The following is a 23,505-nucleotide window of genomic DNA, read 5'->3' on the forward strand; positions in this document are numbered from 1 at the left end:
AGTGGCTTCAACCTCATCTCACAGGGGACATAGCTCCAGGGCTCATCTGAATACCTCTGGTACTGGTTCAAGGAAATGGTCTAATGATCTTGTCCGGGCACCTTCAGCCCTCGGCGTCATTTCCCAGCTGTGGGGACCGAGGCAGCCCGCTTGCAGGAGCTATGGCACCAATGCCATTTCTGGCACCGATGAAGCTGTTGGCACCGAATAAGTCCTTGGCACCATCAAAATAGTTGGCACCAGCCAAGTCACCAGCACTGACCGAATCATCAACACCAAAATCTTCGGCACCAGGCAAGTCTTCGGTACTGGTCAAGTCACTGGCACCGGCCAAATCTCTTGTGCCATCTTCTGAAACTTCAGGGACATACACTCTCTCTCCATCACCATGCATTACAACCGCACTGATGGTGCTCCTTCCCCTTCCACAAGACTTCAGATACCCTAAAGACCTCTGGTATCTGACACTCCTGAGTCTCTGCTTCTTTGACGGAACTTCCCCCCATTTCTACCCTCCTCTCTGGACTCACGGCGTTCCTCCCTCTCTCTGCCGAGGACAACACCTCCCTTCCCAGTGAGGAGGAGGAAGAGGAGAAGGAGGACGAGGGCTCCATTGTTCCCTCGACTACTGGACAAATTGCACCGGCTTATCCTCACTATATGCGGACTACCTCTGGCTCCCAATCCTGGCAGTGCCACCATGGATGCAGCCACATGTGCCATTCCCACCAAACTGACCATATTGGGACCCTTGGGCCAGGTACAGGGCACAATTTGGGAACCTTCGCAGAGAGCAAAGCCAGAGACATACACTTCTCCCTTCTCCATTGGTCTCTCACCCTCAGGAAGTCAAACCGCCACTGATACCAACTGAGGAGGAAGAGTAGGAAGAGGAGGCTCCCAACTTTACATTTTTCCTCCTCCTTACCTGATGAGGCAATTATGCCTCCATCCTCTATATCTGCTGACAACTTCAGGCACTTTCAAGATCTATTCCATAGGATTGGGGACTCCCTATAGATCCCTTTGGAGGACGTCAAAGATCAACAGTATAAACTGCTGGATATCCTCCACACATCCTCTTCCTCAAAGATCGCACTACCGATCAATGAGGCTTGTCTCAAATCTGCAAAGGTTCTGTGGCAGACCCCGGCTTCCATCCTTCCAACTTGCAAACACGCCAACAGAAAATATGTTCTGGCGAAGAATACTGAATTTTTATTTTCGCACCCCACCGCAAATTTTTTGTTGGTCAATGCGGTGCAGGAGAGGAGCCGTCAGTACCAATCTCGATCTAGTCATCCAGACAGAGATTGGAAATGTCTGGACCTATTTGGATGCAAGACATACTATTCAGCCACACTCCAATTTAGGATTTCAAATTATGAAGCTCTCATGGCCAGGTATAATTATCTGAATAACTCCAAATGGGAGGAACTTTACTATGATCTACCGGAGACCAAAAAGGAGCAATTCCAGTCCTAGATATCAGAGGGACACCTCCTAGCCTGTAGAGCCCTACAAGCCTCATTAGACTCTGCAGACACTGCTGCTCGATCCATCGCACTGCTATGGTCATGAGGCATGCATCATGGCTCCACCTCTCAGGCTTTCCTAAGGAGGTACACAGTAGAGGACTTACCATTCAAAGGCTAGAACTGTTCTCTGAGCGTACAGATGACTCATTGTATTCCCTTAAAGACACCCAAGCTACATTTTATTCTCTCGGGATATGCACACAAGCACCAAAGAGACACTCGGGGAAGTACCAACTCCCACCGCAGTCCCAAACTCAACAGTATACCTCTCAATGGCACTTCAACACCCAATGCCATTGACAAAGGCCTCAGCCTAAACGTAGACAGCCCACTTCTCAAGGGTTACCTCTCATGTACTGGCACCAAAGCAACAATTTTGAAGGTGTGATCAAGGCCCCCAAGAAGCCTTCCCTTGTTCCAGTCATCCCCACCATCTCTGATGTTCCAGTAGTTTGGCGACCGCTAGCTCAATTTTTCCCATCTTGGAGTTTCATCACCTCGGATAAGTGGGTTCTAGAGATAGTCAAGGAAGGATACTCCTTCCCATTCCTATTCTGCCCGCTCCCCCTTCCCTCTTCAGGGACCCCCCTCATAAGTCCTTTCTATGGGAAGAAATAGATCACCTTCTGCAACTGGGAGCCATGGAACAGGTCCCTCCCCAACACACGAGAAAGGGTTTCTACTCTCACTCTTTTCTGATTCAGAAGAAGCCCGGTGGCTGGTGTCATATCCTAGACCTTTGCAATCTAAACAGATTCGTCAAGCTGCAATGTTTCAAGATGGTTACCCTCTCCATTATTCTCCTAGCATGAAACAATGGGAGTGGTTCTCTGCCCTCAACCTCCAAGACGCATACTTTCATATTTCTATACATCCTGCCCACAGATGATTCCTCTGGTTTTTCGTGAGCACTGACCACTGTCAGGTACAAAGTACTGCCCTTTGGACTATCCACAACACCTCGGGTGTTCTCCAAGGTCCTTGCAATAGTTGCAACCTACTAAGGAAAAGAGGAATTATCATTTTTCCATACTTGGATGACTGTCTCCTTGAGGCCCCATCTGAAATCTACACTCTCCGAGCCACCCACATAACAACAGACCTGTTCATGAAGCTAGGTCTCCTTGTGAACCTAGAAAATCCACTCTAATGTCAGTAAAACAGCTGGAATTCAGTGATGTGCAGTTATATGTCATACAAGCCAGAGCCTTCCTTCCGTCTCTCAGATTCTTAGCTATAATGAATCTGGTATCTGCTGCACGTATCTGCCCCCAGATCTCTGCACAAATATGCCTCTGGCTTCCAGGCCACATGGCAGCGGCCACGTTTGAGGTCAGGCACGCAAGACTGCACATGCTATGTCTTCAAGCATGCCTCCATACTGTTTACCTCCCCCACAAGCACAGCATTCACAAACTTTTATCTGTGCTGAGGCGAGTCAAAGACTAACTGCTGTGGTGGACATAGCCCAGCAACATCTGTGTTGGAGTTCCTTTCCTACAACCATCACCAGCTATGATCCTAGCCACCAATGCCTCCCTAATCAGTGTGTGTGTGGGGGGGGACATCTACACAAACACTCAGTGCAGGGTAGATGGTCGTCCACTGAATCCACCTTACACATCAATGTCCTAGAGCTTCGAGTGGTCTGCAGTGCCTGCCAATATTTCCTGTCTCTTCTCAAACATCATAACATAAGAGTGATGATGGACAATCTCACTTGCATGTATTACATCAACAGGCAGGGTGGAGCGAGGTCCTACTCTTTATGCTCGGAGACAATCAAACTGTGGAACTGGTATTTCCAGAACAACATCTCCATTTCAGCCACATACCTCCTGGGACACCAGAACACCACCACGGATGCATTGAGCAGGGAATTCTCACACGATCATGAGTGGGAGCTGGATATGTGAGCACTTCAACCCATATTCAACTGATGGGGCCTTCCCACCATAGATCTCTTTGCCACTCAACACAACACCCGTTGCCCTCAATTCTGATCCAGAACGGGACTGTGGCATGGATTGCTGGTAGATGTATTCCTCATAACCTGGGACACACCACTCCTTAATGCCTTCCCTCCCTTTCCCTTCCTATTCTGAGTACTTCGCAAAATAGAGGAGGACCGAGCTCATGTCATACTAATAGCTCCAACATGGCCACTACAGGTCTGGTATACTTACCTTCTATGCATGATGGTATGCCGACCAATCTCTCTCCACCTAACACCGTGGCTCCTCTCACAGGACACAGGACACATTTTCCATCCCAATCCATAGATGCTCCACTCAAAGCCTGGTTCCTCCGTGGTTCCAGAGTCCGGAAATAATCTGCTCAGACACTGTCAAACAGATACATTTGAATAGTAGGCGTGAAAACAATCAGACACACTTACATTGACAAATGGACTAGATTTCACTGCTGGTGTGCCTCACATTAGGTTGACGCAGCACATGCGCTGTTGCCACTTATTCTTGACTACATTCTACACCTTAAACAGTCAGGTTTGGCCAATAGTTCTATTAGGGTACAACTGACAGCAATCACAACCTTTCACTCTCCTTTTGACGGCCACGCCTTCGCACACCCACTCACGAAGTGCTTCTTGAGGGGTATTAAATATCGCTATCCCCATATCCAAGACCTGACCCCAGCCTGGAACCCCAGGCTAGTCCTACATTCTCTGATTAAGCCCTCATTTGAACCAATGGCAACTTGTTCTTACATATACCTATAAATGAAAATGGCCTTTTTTGCCTCCATCACCTCTGCTAGACAGGTGGACAAAATCGTGACCCTCATGGCATATTCACCATACACAGTGTTTTATAAAGATAAAGTTACACTACGCCCACACCCAAGATTCTTACCTGAGGTCCCAACATCTTTTCATCTCAGTCAACTGTTACACCTCCCTTGCTTCTTCCCAAAGCCTCAGAGTAATAAACAGGAGACAACTCTCCACACCCTAGACCAGGGATCAGCAACCTGCTGGCAGGCTGGGAAAGTTTGTTTACCTGCAGCGTCCGCAGGTTCAGCCGATCGCAGCTCCCACTGGCCGTGGTTTGCCGCTCCAGGCCAATGGGGGCTGTGGGAAGCGGCGGCCAGCACATCCCTCGGCCTGTGTCACTTCCCGCAGTCCCCATTGGCCTGGAACGGCGAACCGTGGCCAGTGGGAGCTGCGATCGGCTGAACCTGCAGATACTGCAGGTAAACAAACCATCCCGGCCCGTCAGCGGATTTCCCTGATGGGCCACGTGCCAAAGGTTCCCGATCCCTGCCCTAGACATAAGGCGCACATTAGCCTTCTACTTGGACAGGACTAAACCCTTCCAGAAATCTCCACAATTATTCCTCTCCACCACCAAAAGATCCAGAGGCACTGCCATGTCTAAACGCTTCTCTAAGTGGATCTCACAGTGTATAGGTTTATCTTATGAAGTCGCCGATAGACAACCTCCTACCTCAATCAGAACACAATCCACATATTCGTTATCTACCTCGATTGTCTTTCTTAATAATGTCCCCATTGATGATATTGGTAAGGCTGTCACATGGGTATCGACAGACACTTTCACCCGGCACTATGCTATTATGCACGACGCCTCAACAGACACTCTCCTAGGGAAGGCTGTCCGCTCCTTAGCAATATGTGTCGCTCCGAAGCCCCAGCCTTCCAACTAGGGCACTGCTTTATAGTCACCTGCAGTAGAGCACCCACAGGGACATCACTCAAAGAAGAAGAGAATTACTTACCCTTTGCAGTAACTGAGGTTCTTTGAGATGTGTCCCACTATGGGTGCTCCATTACCCGACCTCCTTCCCTCTGCTTCGGAGCCAAAAACATAAGCTCTGTGCCAGAGAAGGAACTTGGGGCAGTTGGACCGCACAGCACTATATATATATCCCTCTCACAGCGCGAAAGGCGGGAGGTGCGCATATGCGGGTCCGACGGGCACTGCTGGTGATGATCTCTGATCCCAGGCACAAGGGGTGCTGCCGCACTTACAATGGAGCACCCATGGGGACACACATCTCCAAGAACTTCAGTTACTGCACAGGGTGAGTAACCCTCTCTTTTCTTTCCCTGTAATAAATGTGAACCAAATTATTCATGTGTGTTCCATAAGAGCATTTGTCACTGTCACTTTTCACTGGCGCTAGTCTTGCGTTGGATACGAATATGTCTTTGCATGCAGAAATGCAGTGTGTCTTTGGTTTGAATAAGAATTCATATGTGGTATTTTTATTTACTGTGAAAAAGCGAAAGGCCAAGGATCTGATCCAGCAAGGTGCTAACAGCCTTTATAGCTTATGGAAGAGAAGGTTCAGGGGTGACTTCATTACAGCCTGTAAGTATAAATATGGAGAAGAGATCTAGTACTAGAAGCCCCTTTAACCTAGTAATCAAGGGCACAGGATCCAAAGGCTAGAAATGAAAGTCAGCAAAGTTTGAGCTGGAAAATGAGATACCTTGAGGATCTTTTCTAAGGCACAAAAGGAAGTTAGATGACCAACTCTCATTGAAAATCCATGGGAACTAGGCACTTAACTGCTCTTTGAGCCTTTGGAAATCTTCTCCCCATTTTTTAACAGTGAAAATAGAACAATTCCCAAGAGATGTGGTAAATTCTGCTTCACTTGGACTCTAAATCATGACTGGATTTCTGTCTAAAAGACATGCTCTACTTTGACCACCAGTTATTGGGCTGGATACAGACATCACTGTGAAATTCCATAGCCTGTGTTATATAGGAGATCTGACTGGATGGTCATAATGGTCCTTGCTGATGGCCTATTCATATCTGGGAATCTCCCATTGACATGAATGGGAGCTGAGGGCACCTCAGAGGATCAAGCCCTAAATTCTGCCCTTGGACAACTTTAATGAGAGCCATTCACACGTAATCCATGGTAGAAATTAATATTAAGGACACTATCCTGCTCCCATTGAAATCCATAGTAAAGGTCCCATTGACTTCAATGGAATAGAATTGGGCCCTAAGCAGAGAAGAATTATATATATTGTTAAAAGAGGATATGAATATGTTGAGGTGAGGAATTGTATCTACATGACTGCATAAACATCTGCTTACTTTCTTCTACATCCTGTCCCGTCCTCGCAACTCCTTTGGAAAATACAATAATACACTTGAGGATAGAATTTGGCCAGTGTCACTACAATTATCATTTCTCATTTCAAGAGAACATTTAAACCATTATTTAAGCATTAGTGTTTCACAGCATATTTTCAAACTCTTTATCTACAACAGGAGCATGTATAAAGTGAAAAGAGCTGGCAAAGACTCTAGAGTCCGGACTGGCTATGTGGATCCCTGCCCCCAGGAGACCAACCCCACCTTCATTGACTGTGTTTTCCTTTTTTGGTTTCTCCCACTCATCCCTGAATCTCAGGTTGGGGTGAGAAGGGACCAGGGTATAGAACAGTGGGAACAACATGTGTAACAAGGATAATGGGGCATTGAGACACATGATAGGGAAGGGAGGAAGGAGGCAATTAATAAAAATAAAATCATAGAGCTAACAAGACATATGCCTAGGATGGTCTCAGTTTTGCTTGCATCTCTGCCCGCTTCCCACATCTGTTGTTTGTCCCATCAATTTAGACTGTAAGCTCTTCAGGGCAGGGACTGAGTCTTCTCTATGTGCTGTGAGATTCCTAGCACAAGTCTGGGCAATAGATTAATAAAATTAAAAAATGGAAATAAATAATAATCTCCCTGTGTCTCAGATTTTCCATTTGTAACATGGGGATAATTATACTCCCCTGCATCACAAGGATATTGTAAGGTTTAGTCCATCAGTGTTAGAACATCATTTTGAGATATTTGGATGGAAGATGCAGTAGAAGTACAGAATATTTTACTGGCCCCCATCCTGAGGTCCTTAACTCAGGCACTGACTTATTTAAGGAATTCAGGATTAAGCCCAGTATTATTTTGTTGCCTATGTAGGTGGCTGGCTACCTTCGTAGGTGCCATACTCTGTATTGCTAGGAGTGAACTGCAATGTGATCTGCGCTGAATGGCTGGAACTGTGACATCTCTTCAGAAATTGCGGAAAGATTTCTGCAGTGTGGCCCTTTGGGGGAATGGCTTAATAGCACAACAGCAAGTGGGAAGTGCAGATAAAAAGAGGAAGTTCTACAGTGTGGGTGAAATTCACTTAAAGTGCAAAGAGGCCTTGGCAAGGCTTTCTACACCACACACGACTTTAATGGGGATTTGTCTGAGCCTTCAGCGCTGGCCAGCACTTTGAAAGTGGCTCTCTTCTGAATATTGTATGTGAGGTAGCCTGTTATTGGTGGTAAATGGTTAATAACTAACCTCCTCCTGAATTGGATCTTCAGCAGTGAGATTAATTAACAGGGGCTTGGCATGATTCTCCTTAGCAGTTATGTAAGGTGAAGACAGAGAGTACATTTTGTTGCCCGTAGGAGCTGTGAGTGAATAGCCTATGGGATATAAAGCAAACGGGCTTGTATCATTCGTAACAACCATTAAAAGTTATTCTTGGTTTAAGATTCCTGTCTGAAATAGTAATCAGAAACTGGGTTATACAAAAACATATTTGCTGTGGAAGAAACTAGTCTGTGTTCTAGTGTTCTCATACTGCAAACTCTAGAAAACAAAGAGTTTGACTCGGTGAGTTCTGCCCTTTAAACACCACTAGTGGCACAATGCTGATTTACATCAGCTGAGGAGCTAGCCCAACTATCTTATATAACCTTTGCTTGTTTGCAGCAGTTGTTTTTCCTCCAAGCAACCTGTCATAGGCGGTGAGCTTTATATAGGTAACTCAATGAAAGCAATATGCCTTAAATCACGTCCTTAAAGACAGTGAGACAATTCTGCTCTCAGCTACATCATTGCAGTGCCATGAGGTATGAATGGAGTAACACTGATGTGACTGGGAGGAGAATTTTCCTTTTCTGAGAGCTTGATCTGAGGCTACAGATCATTACCTAAATTCCAGATAAATGAAATAAAACAGTTAAATGAAGCAATTATAAAATTCAGAGATATTCTGTATAAAGGAAAGGTTGATCAAGATTCACTAACTCCATTACCAGAGTTGGTCACAATTTCAGCTAACGGAGAGTTTTGATGCCTGTGGGTTAAAACTAGTGCAAATTTTGCATAAATTTGAATAAACAAACTGAGCTTATGGTTTACTCTGTCACTCATTACTTCAGAGTGTTTAGAGAAGTTTTGAGAACTTTGAGATATCTGCCCCTGAATTAGAGAACGAGCTCATTTTGACACTATTCATGTTTACTGATTAAATCTACTGAACTGTGAGTGCAGCACCAGACACATTCTTTACTTTTAAATGAAACACAAATGTAATGATTTATAGGAAAAAGTGTAAACTTAGGGACTAAATGTTGGAAATGCTTAGTCAGATAATTTTGCCATTGAATTGTGTGGGAGTTTGTAGTAATCCCTTACCACAATTTATGGTGCCTCTCCACTGGTCTGACCTATCCTGAGGCCTGGTACGTATGGGTGAGTGAAGGGGTTTGCACTTGCTCTGCTGGAACAAGGTACAAAGCTACTCAGAGGGAAAAGTGTTTATATAAATGAGCTTCTTATCCCCCACAATCAGATCTCCATGGATCCTGGTCCTTCTCACTTCCTCAATGGCAGTTAAAAGGGTTATAACTCTAGTCCTTCATCTCTGCACATCTACTGTGGGGTAAAGATATGTTCAAGAATGGGCACCCCAGCATGAGAACATAATAATCATAGTGAAGGTGCTGAGGAATCTCTTTAATGTTATGTCCACCTCCTCTTGATCACTTTGGAGGTCTGGCCCAGTGGGCACTGGACTCTGCTCCCAGATGACAGCTGTGGTTCAATGGCTCCTTTCAATCCCTCTGTCTGGCTGTCTTTCCTCTGGGAAAGAATTTACCCTCTGTGTTGAATCAGGAAGACACTGTGTGCATTTTAGTGCATATGGGCAGGACAGAGTTTGTACCTATATCCCTAGGCAAGGGAACCAGTTGGGAAGTTGCATAAGCCTTACAGAGCCATCTGTGAGGACAAATTTTTGTCCCTTGGAATATGTACAGACCTCAGGGTTTCAGAACCTGTCCAGGTGGCACAGTTCCAGTACTCTGCTTTCCATGGATGCACGAGGGTTGGGGATTAGGACCATACATAACAAGGAACTAGGGTCCTGCTGGTCTTCAACAATGTCGCTAGCAGTACTGAAGTTCAATTTTTGTTGGAGCTGCCCATCACATCAGTAGGGGAAAGAAACGTCCTTGTTACATGTTGGACTTCATGATGAAGCACTTTCCTGGATATTCCTTATTAAGCATCATCATTTGCTCTATAATTTGAGGGAAAACAATCTTGCATTTATGTCTTTTCTCTCCCATATTGTTATCTGCAAAGGAAGAGGGAGAGATCTGCATGTGGGGCTCTAGGAAACTGTTCATGGGAATGGATCAGTTTCAACAAATGTCTTATTTTGAAATTTTTTTTGGAAAAAAAAGTTTTGAAATTATTGAAATCGGACATTGTAACATTTTCAAAATGAAAAATTCTAGATTTCTTTTGTTCAGAACTACTTTTCATTTAGAAATGTAAGTGTTTACTATAATTAAATGTTGTATAAAAAGTCAAAATCAAACAAAATGTTTCAACTGGCCTGTGCCAAAACATTTTGCAGTTTGTTGATTCACAACAATTTTTCAGATATTTGACATTTTGTCCCAATTCAGAATGAGATGATATTTTGAAATCTTGACATTTTTCTTTGGATGGGAAAACCATTTGCCAGCCACCTTAGTGTCATGTTCATATCTTGAGTGGTAAAAACTCCCACCCATAGTATCAGAAAGAATATACACTTAGAAGCTTGGGACAGGAGCACTGTGAAGAATAAAAACCAAAAAGCTAGGATTTTTTGGTCAGTTCTTCACTGCAATAAACCTGTTGCTTATGAAGTAAACTGTTTTAAATGTGCCAAGTTTACTTAGGGCCTGTATCGACCCAGGGCCAGCACTTCCATTTAGGCGACCTAGGCGGTTGCCTAGGGCACCAGGATTTGGGGGGGCGGCAATTCGGCGGCGGGGGGGTCCTTCTGCGTTCTGGGTCTTCGGCAGCAATTCGGCGGCAGGTCCTTCACTCGCTCCGGGACCCGCCGCCGAAGTGCCCCACAGACCGGGAGCGCGAAAGGACCTCCCCCCCCTCGGCTGCAGAATTGCCACTGACGACCAGGAGCGCAGAAGGACCCTCGCCTAGGGCACCAAAAACCCTGGCGCTGCTCCTGTATCGACCAGCTGTCCCCAGTCTATTAGCTGGGAACAGTCTTTGCTCAGCTTTCTATGAACTGCTCTAATTTGTTTCTAGTATTTTTGTTTTCTTTAAAAGAGACAGGTAATAAGGGATTTGTGCGGTTTAATTATGTTCCAACTTTCAAAACTAACAAACAGTTATGCTAATGAACTAATAACTAATTACTAATGAACATCATTAGTTAATGATTAAGCAGTTACATACACCTGTTTATTTTAAATGATTGAACTTGGTAGCTTTCAAATAACATGGAACAGGTACAGTGACCGAGTGATTATTAGTGTCACACGTGCCTATACATGGTGCAGATATGTTCATTTGTATAAGTACATGAAATGCCTTCACACCTTGTGGATGCACATATTAAAAATGATGATGATATTTTTGGTTTCAGAACTGAATGTTCTGTAGCCATATAAATATATTTGCATTTTAGACTAAGGTTTGATGGCAAGTGAAAATTCCCCCTTTTCAATGAGGGCAAAACCTTCCATTAAAGTCAATGGCAAACTTCCTGTTGACTTCAATGGGAACTGGATTTGTCTCAAGAGTGCATGAGAGGAAAGTTCAGTTTTTCTGCTCTCTCTCTCCCCTCCCTCACAATTGCCTTTTCCTCTTACCTGTTTTATGTGCCATGTTAGGTGGGTTTTGTTACCTGGTGCATGACTCCTTGGGGCTGACACTGAAGGTTTACGTCTCATTTTATTTACTCTGATTTAATAATAATTAAAATGAAGAAAAATCCTTTGGAAAGTGAAGATGAAAAATGTTTACCTCTTGCTATTATTTTATGAACTTGTACTAGTACTGCCTGTCCGTTTGGTTTCTGATTGCCACATAGTGCAGTATGTAGCTCTTATCAGCTATGGACCAACAGGAATTTTGAACTTTGAATTAACATTCTCTATGATATTGTTTCTAAATGATATTGCAAACTATGTTGTGTGGACACATGCCCATTAGAAACTGTACTGAGACCTCTCCCTCATTATTCCATGTTCCCTCCCCTAGCCTGTGGTAGCAGTAGAACAGTTCAGTAGCTAATAATGTGTGTGCCCGTATTTCATGCAATAAGCAGAAAAACAGAATGAAGAGTGATTGCAGAGATATCAGAGCAGACAGCTGGACTGATGCCCTGGTTTGGAGTATGGCTTGACAGCTACAATGTAAGGTAAATACCTGGGCCATCATGCCCAATAGATAGCTGACTGAAATCAGAATCTCATATTTTGTTTATATTTAGGTGCTATTTGATACATACAAAGTAAAATTCTCTGCCTGATGGCCAGCATGAGTCTAATTACATGGTACAGCTCAGCCAGTGCTGTAAGCACCAAGCCGGACACTTCGCTAAGCATGACAACAGCAGCCACGCGGCTGATCACAACACGCAGCTACTGAAGGGGCTGTGAGACAAGTCAGACTCTCAGAGAACTAAATAGGGGTTGCAAGGGAGGAGCCAGGAGCTGCCACTGATGCTGTAGCAGCCCAGGCAGGGAAGGTGAGGGGGGAACTGGCAGATCTGGATGGGCAAGAGATTTCTGCTGTTATGAGGCTTCATCTGCACATTTCACAACAGTTATGACATGTTCACTATGTTCCCCCCCTTACCCAGGACCAGCAAAATCAGCTCTGATTTCTCCATATACCAATACACATTGTGTAGAGAACCTCTTCTCACCCAATTGCTTCTCCTCTTCCTCCCAAATTGCTTGGATGCTGTCTCCTTTGCCATCTCCAGAGCTTGGGACTCTCTGAAGAGGGTGTGGGATCTCAGCATGGTCCAGGTATCACACACTCCATGTCCTTATCTCTGTTGCGGCCTCCAAGTTAGTATTCTCTCTCTCTCCCTGCTGTTCTTCACTGGAGCGGCCAAGCTGCATTTTTACTCTTGAACAGCATCCCAAACTAAGTTGAAGAGCAATCACCAAGAAATCTGTCCAGTTCACCATAGACATGCTGTTATTGTCTCAGGCCATATTATAGAATCATAGAGTTCAAGACCAGAAGGGACCACCAGATCATCTAGTCTGACCTCCTGTGTATAGCAGGCCATCAACCCCATCCAGCACCTGCACACTAAATCCAACAATGGAAATTAGACTGAAGTATTACAGCCCACTGTAGAATAGACTATTATGTGCCACAAGCAGGAAAATGATTACATGAGATACACCCAGATAATGCTGGCAAGTCACTCACACCCACATGCTGCAGAGGAAGGCAATAAACCCCACAATCTAACCTGAGGGAAAATTCCTTCCTGACCCACTTATGGTGATGAGTTAGACCATGGGTGGGCAAACTATGGCCCGCGGGCCAGATCCGGCCCATGAGCCATTTTAAGTTGGCCCGTGAACCGCACCACATGGCTCAGCCCTGCTCCGGCGCTCAGCCGGGGCGAGTCAGCACCAGCAGCTCGACCCCACTCCGACGATCTGGCCGGGGGGCACTGGTTTGGGGCTGCACCACGCAGCTCAGCCCTGCTCCGGTCAGGGCCGCACCACACGGCTCCTGGAAGCTGCGGCATGGCCCCACTCCGGCTCCTATGTGCTCCAATGGAAACTGCAGGGGCAGTGCCTGTGGATGGGGCAACGAGCAGAGCCACCTGGCAACGCCTCTGTATAGGAGCTGGAGAAGAGACATGCCACTGCTCCCAGGAACCACTTGAGATAAGTGCTACTCAGAGCCTGCACCCCCTGAGCCTCTCCCCACGCCCCAACCCCCTGCCCCAGCCCTGATCCCCCTCCTGCTCTCCAAACCCCTCGATCCCAACCCAGAGCATGCTCCTGCACCCCAAACCTTTCATCCCCTGCCCCACCCCAGAGCCCACACCCCCAGCCGGAACCTTCACCCCTTCCCCAGCCCTGATTCCCCTCCCGCCCTCTGAACCTCTCAGTCCCAGCCCTGAGCACCCTCCTACACCCAAACTCCTCATCCCCACCCCCCAACCCCAATTTTGTGAGCATTCATGGCCCTCCATACAATTTCTATTCCCCGATGTGGCCCTCGGGCCAAAAAGTTTGCCCACATCCTGAGCATATCGGCAAGAACCAGGTAGCCAAGCACCTGAGAGAGAGAATGCTCGGTGCCACCTCAGGGTCCTGGCCCACCCTGCCCAGTGTCCCATCTCCAGCCATGGCCATCCCTCATATTTCAGAGGAGGAGAGAAAAAAACTTCCCAGAGTACACTGAGGGGTGGAATCCCTTCTTGACCCCTGCCCTTAACAGTTTCCTGCATTACTCACTCAACTGAGTGATGCTTTGGTCAGCAAGGGATTTGGAACCAGGTGACAGATTGGGAGTTCTGAATTACAGATTTCAACTATGACTGGATCTCCTTGTTGTCCCAGATGGTCACCAATTCCCCCACAATTGCCTCTGGACAGCTGTCAGCACAGCCATAGGAATCCTTCTCCTGAGAATTGCTGGTAAATAACAATGCCGCAGAAGAAGCTGATGCTGGGATCTGGGACAGGCATCATGGGTGGTCACAATATGGTGGTTGTCAGGCCAAATTTCTCTAATGTAGGCAAAGCTCAAGTTTAAACCTCTACTGATTCATATCACAACAAAGGTTTACCCTCTGTGAAAATACTGTAGAATGTGCAAAGTGGAATTCTGTCTATATTGCAAATAATAGTCTACATTTTATGAAATATTTTCACTTACTGGTGCACTTTTTAGTATCCTATAAATAAGTCAGAAAGTTTGAAGGATTTCATAATGAAGTCATTTTGTGATATAATTCAGAACAACTCTACCTGATAGATAAGGAGCAAGGTGCAAAATGTATATGTAATGTTCTGCATGTGGCACATTACATTGATCCTCAGCTAAAAGAGACTTGAGCTACCTCTTGGTAAGTTATCTTGGAAACCCTAAGATATAATCACTTAGAATGTCCCAGGTTTATCCTTCCTAATTCTGTCACAAATGGCCTTTCTCTAGGCACTGCCCTAATACAAATAATAAATAATAAAATAACAACAATTAAATCTTATTCTTTTTCTTCTTTGTTTCTGGTAGTGCCCGCACTGTGCTAAGCCCTTCCCAAATATACAAGAAGTCATTGCAATGCCTACGAGACTTAGGAGCCTAAGTATCATTTTCAAAAGTGACTCAGGCACTTAGAAGCCTAAAGTCCCATTGACTTTCTGGCTCTTAAGGGCCAGATTTTCAAAGGTATTTAGGTGCCTAAAGATGCAGATAGATACTTAGTGGGATGTTCAGAAGCACATGAACAAGTTAGGTGCTTAACTCCCATTAATTTCAGCAGGAGTTAGGCACCTAAATACCATTGAGGATCTGGCCCTACAGGTATGTCTACACAACAAAGAAAAACCCATGGCTGGCCCATGCCAGGCGACTCAGGCTCATGGGGCTCAGGCTACAGGGCTGTGTAACTGCTGTGTAGATGTCTAGGCTTGGGCTGTAGTCTGAGCTCTGGGACCTTCCCACCCAGCAGGGTCCTTGAACCCCATCTTCAGCCCAAGCCCGGAAGTCTACACAGCAATGAAACAGTCCCGCAGCCTGAGCCCCGCGAGCCTGCATCGGCTGACATGGGCCAGCTGGGGGTTTTTCTTTGCTGTGTAGACATACCCTAAGATGGGGTGGGCAAACTTTTTGGCCCGAGGGCCAGATTGGGGTTGCAAAACTGTATGAAGGGCCGGGTAGAGAAGGCTGTGCCTTGCCAAACAGCCTGGCCCCCACCCCCATCTGCCCCCTCCCACGTCCCACCCCCTGACAGCCCTCCTCAGAACCCCTTACCCATCCAAACCCCCCTGCTCCTTGTCCCCTGACCGCCCCCTCCTGGAACCCTCCACCCCTAACCACCCCCGGGACCCCACCCCCATCCAACCCCCCCCCGCTCCCAGTCCCCTGACTGCTCTTACCCCTGTCCACACCCCCGCCCCCTGACAGCCCCCCCGGGACTCCCACGCTTATCCAACCCTCCCGTCCCCCATCCCCCCCTCCAGAACCTCTGCCCCATCCAACTGCCCCCTGCTCCCTGTCCCCTGACTGCCCCCAGGACCCCCCACTCCTTATCCAACCCCCCGACCCCCTTACCATGCCGCTTAGAGCCGCATGTCTGGAGTCGCACCACCCGGCCAGAGCCAGACATGCTGCCCGGCAGGAGTGCACAATCCCGCAGCCCAGAGCGCTGCCCGTGCGGCGGCGTCACTGCGGGGGAGGGGAGACAGCAGCAGAGGGGCCGGGGGCTAGCCTCCCCGGCCAGGAGCTCAGGGACCGGGCAGGATGGTCCCGCGGGCCGGATGTGGCCCACGGACCGTAGTTTGCCCACCTCTGCCTTAAGAGGCCAAGCAGCAACATTACACCAGTCCTACACTGAATTTGTTTCTTCCCAAGAGATAAGGTCAGGTAGTGTCTCACTGAATTTGCTAACTATTTTTGTAGATCATCATCAATCTGTTAAAGGATTAGCAGATCTTGGACTTCCTCTGACACTGTGAGATTATAGGAAATAACCAGCTGTATCATTGACAGCATACTGGGGAAATATTAACTAAAAGTAAAAGCCTTTTATAAGAAGACCATAAAATGCTACTAGTAATTATGTTTCTCCGAAGTTAATCATTAACTTTTGTTTATTTGCCTTTTTAAAGCTATTTTCATTTCTGTCCTTCACTGGATAAAAACAATAAAAGATCCAGCAAATTGGATTCTCCCCTTTTCCCCTAGCACACACCTATGTGCAAAGGCTGATGAGACAGCAGCTGATTAGGAAGCTTATTTGAGGGAACCTTCCTCAATTCGTGGCTCTTGGCTCAGAAGGAAGTATGTTGGTCCATCTTTGGCTTCTTTGCAGTCTCACTGCTGTTGCTACATCACAGGATACAACACAAGAGGCCAGCAACTTTTTGTCTCAATTCAATGTACGAGCAGAAGATCTATCTTATGCAAGTTCACTTGCCTCCTGGGACTATAACACCAACATCACGGATGAGAATTCCAGAAAGATGGTGGGTACGCAACACTGTCTAGGAATGTTTGCTATGATATTAGAAATTATATTATAACTACATGATATTTTATTGTATTGCTGTAGATAGATATATAGGAATTGCTAATGGATAAGGAACTAGGGATGGGTTCAATTTTTTATTTTAGTTCAGTAGTTACTGAAAAATTTCTGATGGTCATTTGGCGGGTTATGTGAAATGAGTTGGTGACCTAAATCTATTTCACGGTGGATGATTGTCTGCCTCAAAACACTGTCGCTATTCTCATAGATTAGCATCCTTAGCAACCACCAGTGGAATAGGTAGAATTGTACTGTGAGGAAAATTTAATGAAGACATAGATTTCCAGATTCCCAAGGCCTGATGTTCTGACTAACAGAAGCTAGTATATAGCCACAGGAAGGACAGTGACAGTTGTGCTTGCCCTATCTCACAATAAGATTCACTATCTCCCAGTCTCTAACTATCCAGCCTCTTCTCAGCCTCTAGCTATCCAGTACAATCACCTGCCCCTCTAGACAGATATCATATGCTGTGACAGCATTCAACCGTAATCTGATTGGTCACTGAGGATTCAGTGCTGCAGCCATATTAGAAAGCATCTACTATCCTTGGAATCTTGAAAATCAATGGAAAATATTGTGGTGACTTTTGTAGCTATATTTTAAAGCAAACTAGTTTCTGAATGACAGGTTTCAGAGTAGCAGCCGTGTTAGTCTGTATCCGCAAAAAGAACAGGAGTCCTTGTGGCACCTTAGAGACTAACAAATTTATTAGAGCATGTTTTGGCATGTGATGATGCAGTGTAATCTCAACAGACCTAATTTTGAATAAAGGTATAACCCAGAATCACCACAACCAGTGGAGTCTTATTAGTTAATGAAAACATGGTTAAGTGTAACATTTCTTAATCAAAATATAGTCTCTGATTGCAGGATGAAATCCTCCTGGCTAATCATAGTTCTGTGACATTCTAAAACACATAAAATTGAAACTCCATTTAGCAGCTTTAAGCAATAGGATAATAAGGTGGCTCAGTATGATACCAGTAATGAACACAAGTATGATGGTGCTCTGGGATGGTGCCTCTGGTTGTCCCTCGTGCATGAACTATCGTGATGCCAGCAGTGACACTGGTATGGCGCCTGTCCGCTAAAGGGACAGAGTTAATGAAAGGTGCCCCCAGTGGCTTCCTCAAACCCACTTTTTTCATAGAATGGGGTCACCCCTCCATAATCACACAACCATTTTGCCCACTCCTCAACCAGTTCTCCACATGGGTGGGGACAGCCCATGCACTCAACCAGCCCATCTTGTGGAGAGGTACCGGCTGGCAACCCAACTTCCCCCAGCTGGATCTTCTCATTGGGCAGAAAATGCCCCCTCTCCGCCTAACTCCCAACCTGCTTAATCATCCCCACTGGGATCAAATGATGTAAAAAATACATTTGCATACTAATACATTTGACTCTGGTTGGATATCAAACACCAGGACTGAGGTGTTAGAAAGAAAATGATGCCCATTTTTGCTCATTCCCAAAGAATAAAGGAAAAAAAGACACTGCCAACATATTCATACATAGTTCTGAATGTATGCATGCTGGGTGGTAATTCTTATCTTCTGATCAGTCATTAGCAAGGAGCTATGATAACCGTAAGTACAATGTCCCTTAAATGTCCTGGAACATACAGAAGGGAGATTAGAAGTGTCCTAAGATTCCAAACCAAACCTGCATGCCAGGGTCTCATTGTGCTCGTTGTCCATAACAAAAGACGGAAATGAAAGCTGGCTCTTCTACTGACTGCCAAAATCCAAACCATGTTAAGTGCTAAGGGTTGCACTGCATCTGTGAGCCAGCTTGTCTTGCAGAGTATAGACACACGGAGTAGGTGCAGGCAATTGCGTGTTGTGGGTTCATATTCTGCATGTACAGTTTAGGATCCTAAACTGCATTTGGGAGAGTGTGGTTTTCCATGTCCAATCAGTAAGCACTAATTATTATAACTTTGGGAAGATTAAATATTTGTGTAGTCACATGAATTACTAGCAGTGACATGGCAGTTATGCAGGGCCGGCTCCAGGGTTTTGGCTGCCCCAAGCACCCAAACAAAAAAACCAAAAAAAAGCCGCGATCGCGATCTGTGGCAGCAATTCGGCGGGAGGTCCTTCGCTCCGAGCAGGAGTGAGGGACCGTCTGCCGAATTGCCACCAAACAGCTGGACGTGCCGCTCCTCTCCGAAGTGGCCGCCCCAAGCACCTGCTTGGTAAGCTGGTGCCTGGAACCGTCCCTGCAGTTATGATTTATTACTTCTATTGTGGTAGCACCCAAAGGACTCAGTCAGGATCATGATTCTTGAGCTACGGACTATTCAAATGCATAGGAAGGCATGCCCCGTACTCCAAAGAGCTTACAGTCTAACTCAGGGGTGGGCAAACTATGGCCCACAGGCCGCATCTGGCCCATCAGATCTTTTAATCTGGCCCTCGAGCTCCCACCGGGGAGTGGGGTGGGGAGTGATGCTTTCCCTGCTCTGGTGCTCCAGCCGGGGTGCGGGGTCAGGGGCTTGCCTTGCTCCACTCTGTGCGTGCAGCAGCTTCGCACGGCTCCTGGAAGCAGGGGCAGCCAGGGGGTTCCGGGAACCAAGACCAATGGGAGCTGCAGGGGCGGTGCCTGCGAACGAGGCAACACAGTGTGGCCCCACCTCCGCATGGGAGCCGGAGGCGGGCTGGGCCATTGTTTCCAGGAGCCACTTCAGGTAAGGGTTGCCTGGATCCTGCACCCCTGAGCCCCCCCCCCACCGCGGCCCAACTGACTGCCTCAACCCTGATAGCCGGCCAAACTCTTTGATCCCAGCCTGAAGTCCCCTCCTGCACCCTAAACCCCTCGTCCCCAGCCCCACCCCAGAGTCTGCACCCCCAGCCGGAGCCCTCATCCCCCCCGTGCGCCCCAATCCCCTGCCCCAGCCAGCCCTCCATACAATTTCCATATCGAGATGTGGCCCTGAGGCCAAAAAGTTTGCCCACCCCTGGTCTAAGTTAAGATGGCATGTAACACCTGCTTGCAACAAATACAGGAGGGAAGGAGGATGAGGGGAGCAGTAATAAGTATGTATGGTTACATAGACCAGCTATGTGCACAGCTTGATGGTTCTGAATCCATTAAAAACTGGTTTGTTTGTTTTGGGGGAGGCTCTTGGCTACTTGATTACTATTTTTCCAAATACAAATAATTTGAAAAGCTCTACATCTGTGAATAAATTGAATTCAGAATGTTCCCTAGTTGTTTTCATTGTATAGTAGAAATATTTCCAAAGCTAATGAGAGAACTAGCAAAATCCACAAAACTAATTCTTCATGCAAGGAATGTTTTCTCCCCTAAAACTTATTATCTTGCTGGATTTCTTATAAATGAGTAATTCAGACTTTAATTAATCTGTTTTAGAATGAAGCAGGAGCCAAATGGTCTGCATTCTATGATGAAGCATCCAACAATGCCAGCAAGTATGCAATAGATAAAATTACGGATCCTATTGTCAAACTCCAACTTCAGTCTCTTCAGGACAAAGGAACATCAGTGCTATCTGGGGAAAAATACAGTGAAGTAAGTTGCTAAATGTATGTAGACTGTCCCAAGAGTTGAAATGCATTTCAAAATGTCTCTGGCAGTGGTTACAATATTATTCTTAGTCATTGTTTATCCCAGCAACATATTAAATCCCAACAGTGTTGTCTTGTTGTGAATCATATAGCTTTTATTAGCTAATATTACATATGCGCACATTTAATTTATTGCTAGTTTATATTGTGCATTAAATATCTACACATTTAGAACATTACATGAACTCATTGAATACCCAGATCCTTCAGCATATGTTACATACAATTAAGCAACACGCATGTGTCTGTATAGCATAGTCAATGGGACTGCTCACATAAGAAAAATTATATACACGCTTATGTGCTTTGTAGGGTCAGGATCTTGGGGAATAAGTAGAAACACAAACAAAAAGGCATTCAATGAAATTCAAAGGTGGCAAATTTACAACTAAGACAAGGAAATAATTGTTCAGATGTGTAATTACCACAGAAAGTGGTTGAGGCCAAAAATCTAGCAAGATTCAAAATGGGACTGGGCATTTATATGGATATCAAGAGTTATGACTAATGGCTATACACATATCAGAAGGGATATTGAACCTTGTGCTTCAGGGCTTAAGCCAGTCTCTAACTATTGGAGATCAAGATGGGACCTAATGTGGAGGCAGATTATCCTACATCTGTCTACTGCGGGGTTCTTACATCTTCCTCTGAGGCATCTAATGCTGGCCCTTGTCAGAGACAGGATGGAACTTGGGTCTGATCCAGTCTGGCAATTCCTGAGTTCAGAGAAGGGTAGATTGTCTGTGAGCAATTAGAAATGGTTCAGGCATATATTTTGTGTAATTGTAGTGTTGCAGTGGCATTGTGGTTGTGAGTGATAAGGCATTTCCATCTTTATCCTCTATTTTTAGGCACTTATAGCTTTCCAGAAGAAAGAGTTACTGGGCTGAAATTGTTCGTGCTGGTTCTCAGCTCAAAGGCGACTTTCTGTACTGTTTGACAGAACTCCATTTGTATATTTTTAAATTTTCTGATTGTGACACCGCCTCCCCCCCACACATACACAATCATTTTTCATGCTTACAGAAATTGTTCAAACATGTTTTTTTTTTCCCTCTTGGATAGCTCAGAATAGCTCTGGTACAAAATATCAAAGCGAGCACGTTGTGAATTGGGGCTATGTCTGTACAGCTTATGAATTCTGGTTGATATTATGAAGTTGTATTATGAAAAACTGTGATATCATTTGTGCCTATATGTATGTGGATCCACTATTGCTGACAGGGCCTGTAGCAGACAGAAATAATAGAAGGTGCTTACCAAGGGAGAGCTGCTAGGTGTGCTCACTACGGGGGGCAATGAGGAAAAGAGATTTCAAAAATATGTTGGAGATTTCAAAGGGGGGAAGTCCTCCAGTCTCTGTGACTTTAGGCAGTGGAGTTTACAATTGTGTCCAGAGTCATCACTGTTAGAGGGAATTGGGCATTATGAAACAGCTAGTGGAGGACTGTTAAGGTTGACACTGGTCATACAGTGTCTACACTCACCCTGTGTTGACCTCAGCAGGTGAACCATGATTTCATGCCATTCGGTGAGGTGGTTTTATTGTGTTGCCATAGTGGGGAACTTACGTTGGTTGGAGACAAATCTGAGACACATACACATATAGGTCAACACAGGGTGACTTATGTTGACCTAACTTTGTAGTGTGGACCAGGCCTAAGGCTCAGTGATTCTATTCAGACGCAATCATCTGGGACAATGGATGAGTGGCAGCCTTAGGAAACCAGTTTAGCTGACTCCTCTGATGGGGGGTGGGGGTGATAAAGTAGAAGCAGTGGAAAGTTACCAGGAGGAGAACAAAGGCAATCAGGTGACTGGGAAAAGTTTAAATAAGAAATCCCCAGGAAGGTTCAAGAGACAGGAAAAGGAAGCATGGGGCATGAAAGAGGAAGGTCACAAAGCTAGGTAAGGGGCTCCAGGAGAGAGAGACTACCAATCATTTAACAGCGTTCAGGAGACAGAAGTCACCCTGCCTGCCTTCCTGGAACCAGATGGTCCCCAAGGACTCCCAAGGGAAGTGTGTTATAGGAAGGGGCAGGCCTTTAGGCTTAACTGTTTTGTGTGATCTGTATTCTCCTCTGCTTTACATGATTAAGTATAAAAGAGCATTAAGGTGTTAGACTGTGCAAAGTTTGTGTGTGTGTGTTGACTGTTTCACAACTGCTGTGTGCCCCTGAAAGAGTTAAACTGTAACCAGAAGCTTCACACTTTGGGGTGGAGTTCCGAGAGAGGGTGTGCGTGAGTAACTGGGGTATCTTGCGGGTCAGTGCTGATTCTGGAGGACAAGGGCAGGTGGGATGAGGAGCTGGGGTTCTGAGAAGGGGTAACAGACTGAGGGTTGGTGACCAGGAATTGTGACAAACAGGACAAGGGAGGAAACAGCGCTGCAATCTGCTAAGGCTCCAGAAGCTTAACATGCTCTAGGGGATCGAGAGTAGAAGAAGCTTTGGATTCCTCTCACAGCAATCCTCAGGAGTGAGTGTGAAGGGGCATTTGCTAGGACATGTGACAGCAGCTATATAGTCCTCAATGAGAGAATATGCTTTACTTGACACTGGAAAAGTTGAGGATAGTTGAGAGAGAAAGAAAGAAGTTAACGATAGATAAGTGAAAAGAGAATGCTCTGTAGCACCACTGATGAGGCTAAGATGGAGCTGAATATTTTGAGATGCATTTGGCCTTCAGCTGAACCAAGACATAAAAATTAACTTCTGTGTAAATCCACAGCAAACAGATCAACACAATCTACCTTATGTATAATTAAAAAATACAACCAACAATCAACCTGTCTGTATCTGGAAAAGGGACCTTTTCCCCTCCATTAAAACATGTGTACTGTATACTTACCTAGAAACCATTGGCATGGATGCCATATACATAAAATGTATTGTTAATCTTTATGATAATGATGATGTATTGGAAGGGTTTTGTGGAATCACTTAATATCCACTCAAAAGATATTACATTATCTGTCTTGTCCAAGTAGC

At 45.7% G+C, this 23,505-nt stretch overlaps 1 protein-coding gene across 2 annotated transcripts in view; it reads left to right on the plus strand.

The window, feature by feature from the left end:
* The first annotated feature begins 16,497 nt into the window (after window positions 1-16,497).
* Window positions 16,498-23,505, plus strand: part of ACE2 (angiotensin converting enzyme 2) — a 37,744-nt gene continuing 30,736 nt past the window's right edge. The window contains exons 1-2 of one of the 2 annotated variants that reach the window (XM_005287788.4): window positions 16,498-16,854; window positions 20,298-20,456. In XM_005287788.4, coding sequence (XP_005287845.2) covers window positions 16,672-16,854; window positions 20,298-20,456 — 342 coding nt within the window. In that variant the 5' untranslated portion in view covers window positions 16,498-16,671. The remainder of the gene's footprint in view (window positions 16,855-20,297; window positions 20,457-23,505) is intronic. The other variant, XM_024108749.3, reaches the window with a different exon arrangement.

This window comes from Chrysemys picta, chromosome 1 (genome assembly GCF_011386835.1).
Source record: "Chrysemys picta bellii isolate R12L10 chromosome 1, ASM1138683v2, whole genome shotgun sequence".
In the NCBI taxonomy this organism is placed as follows: Eukaryota; Metazoa; Chordata; order Testudines; family Emydidae; genus Chrysemys; species Chrysemys picta.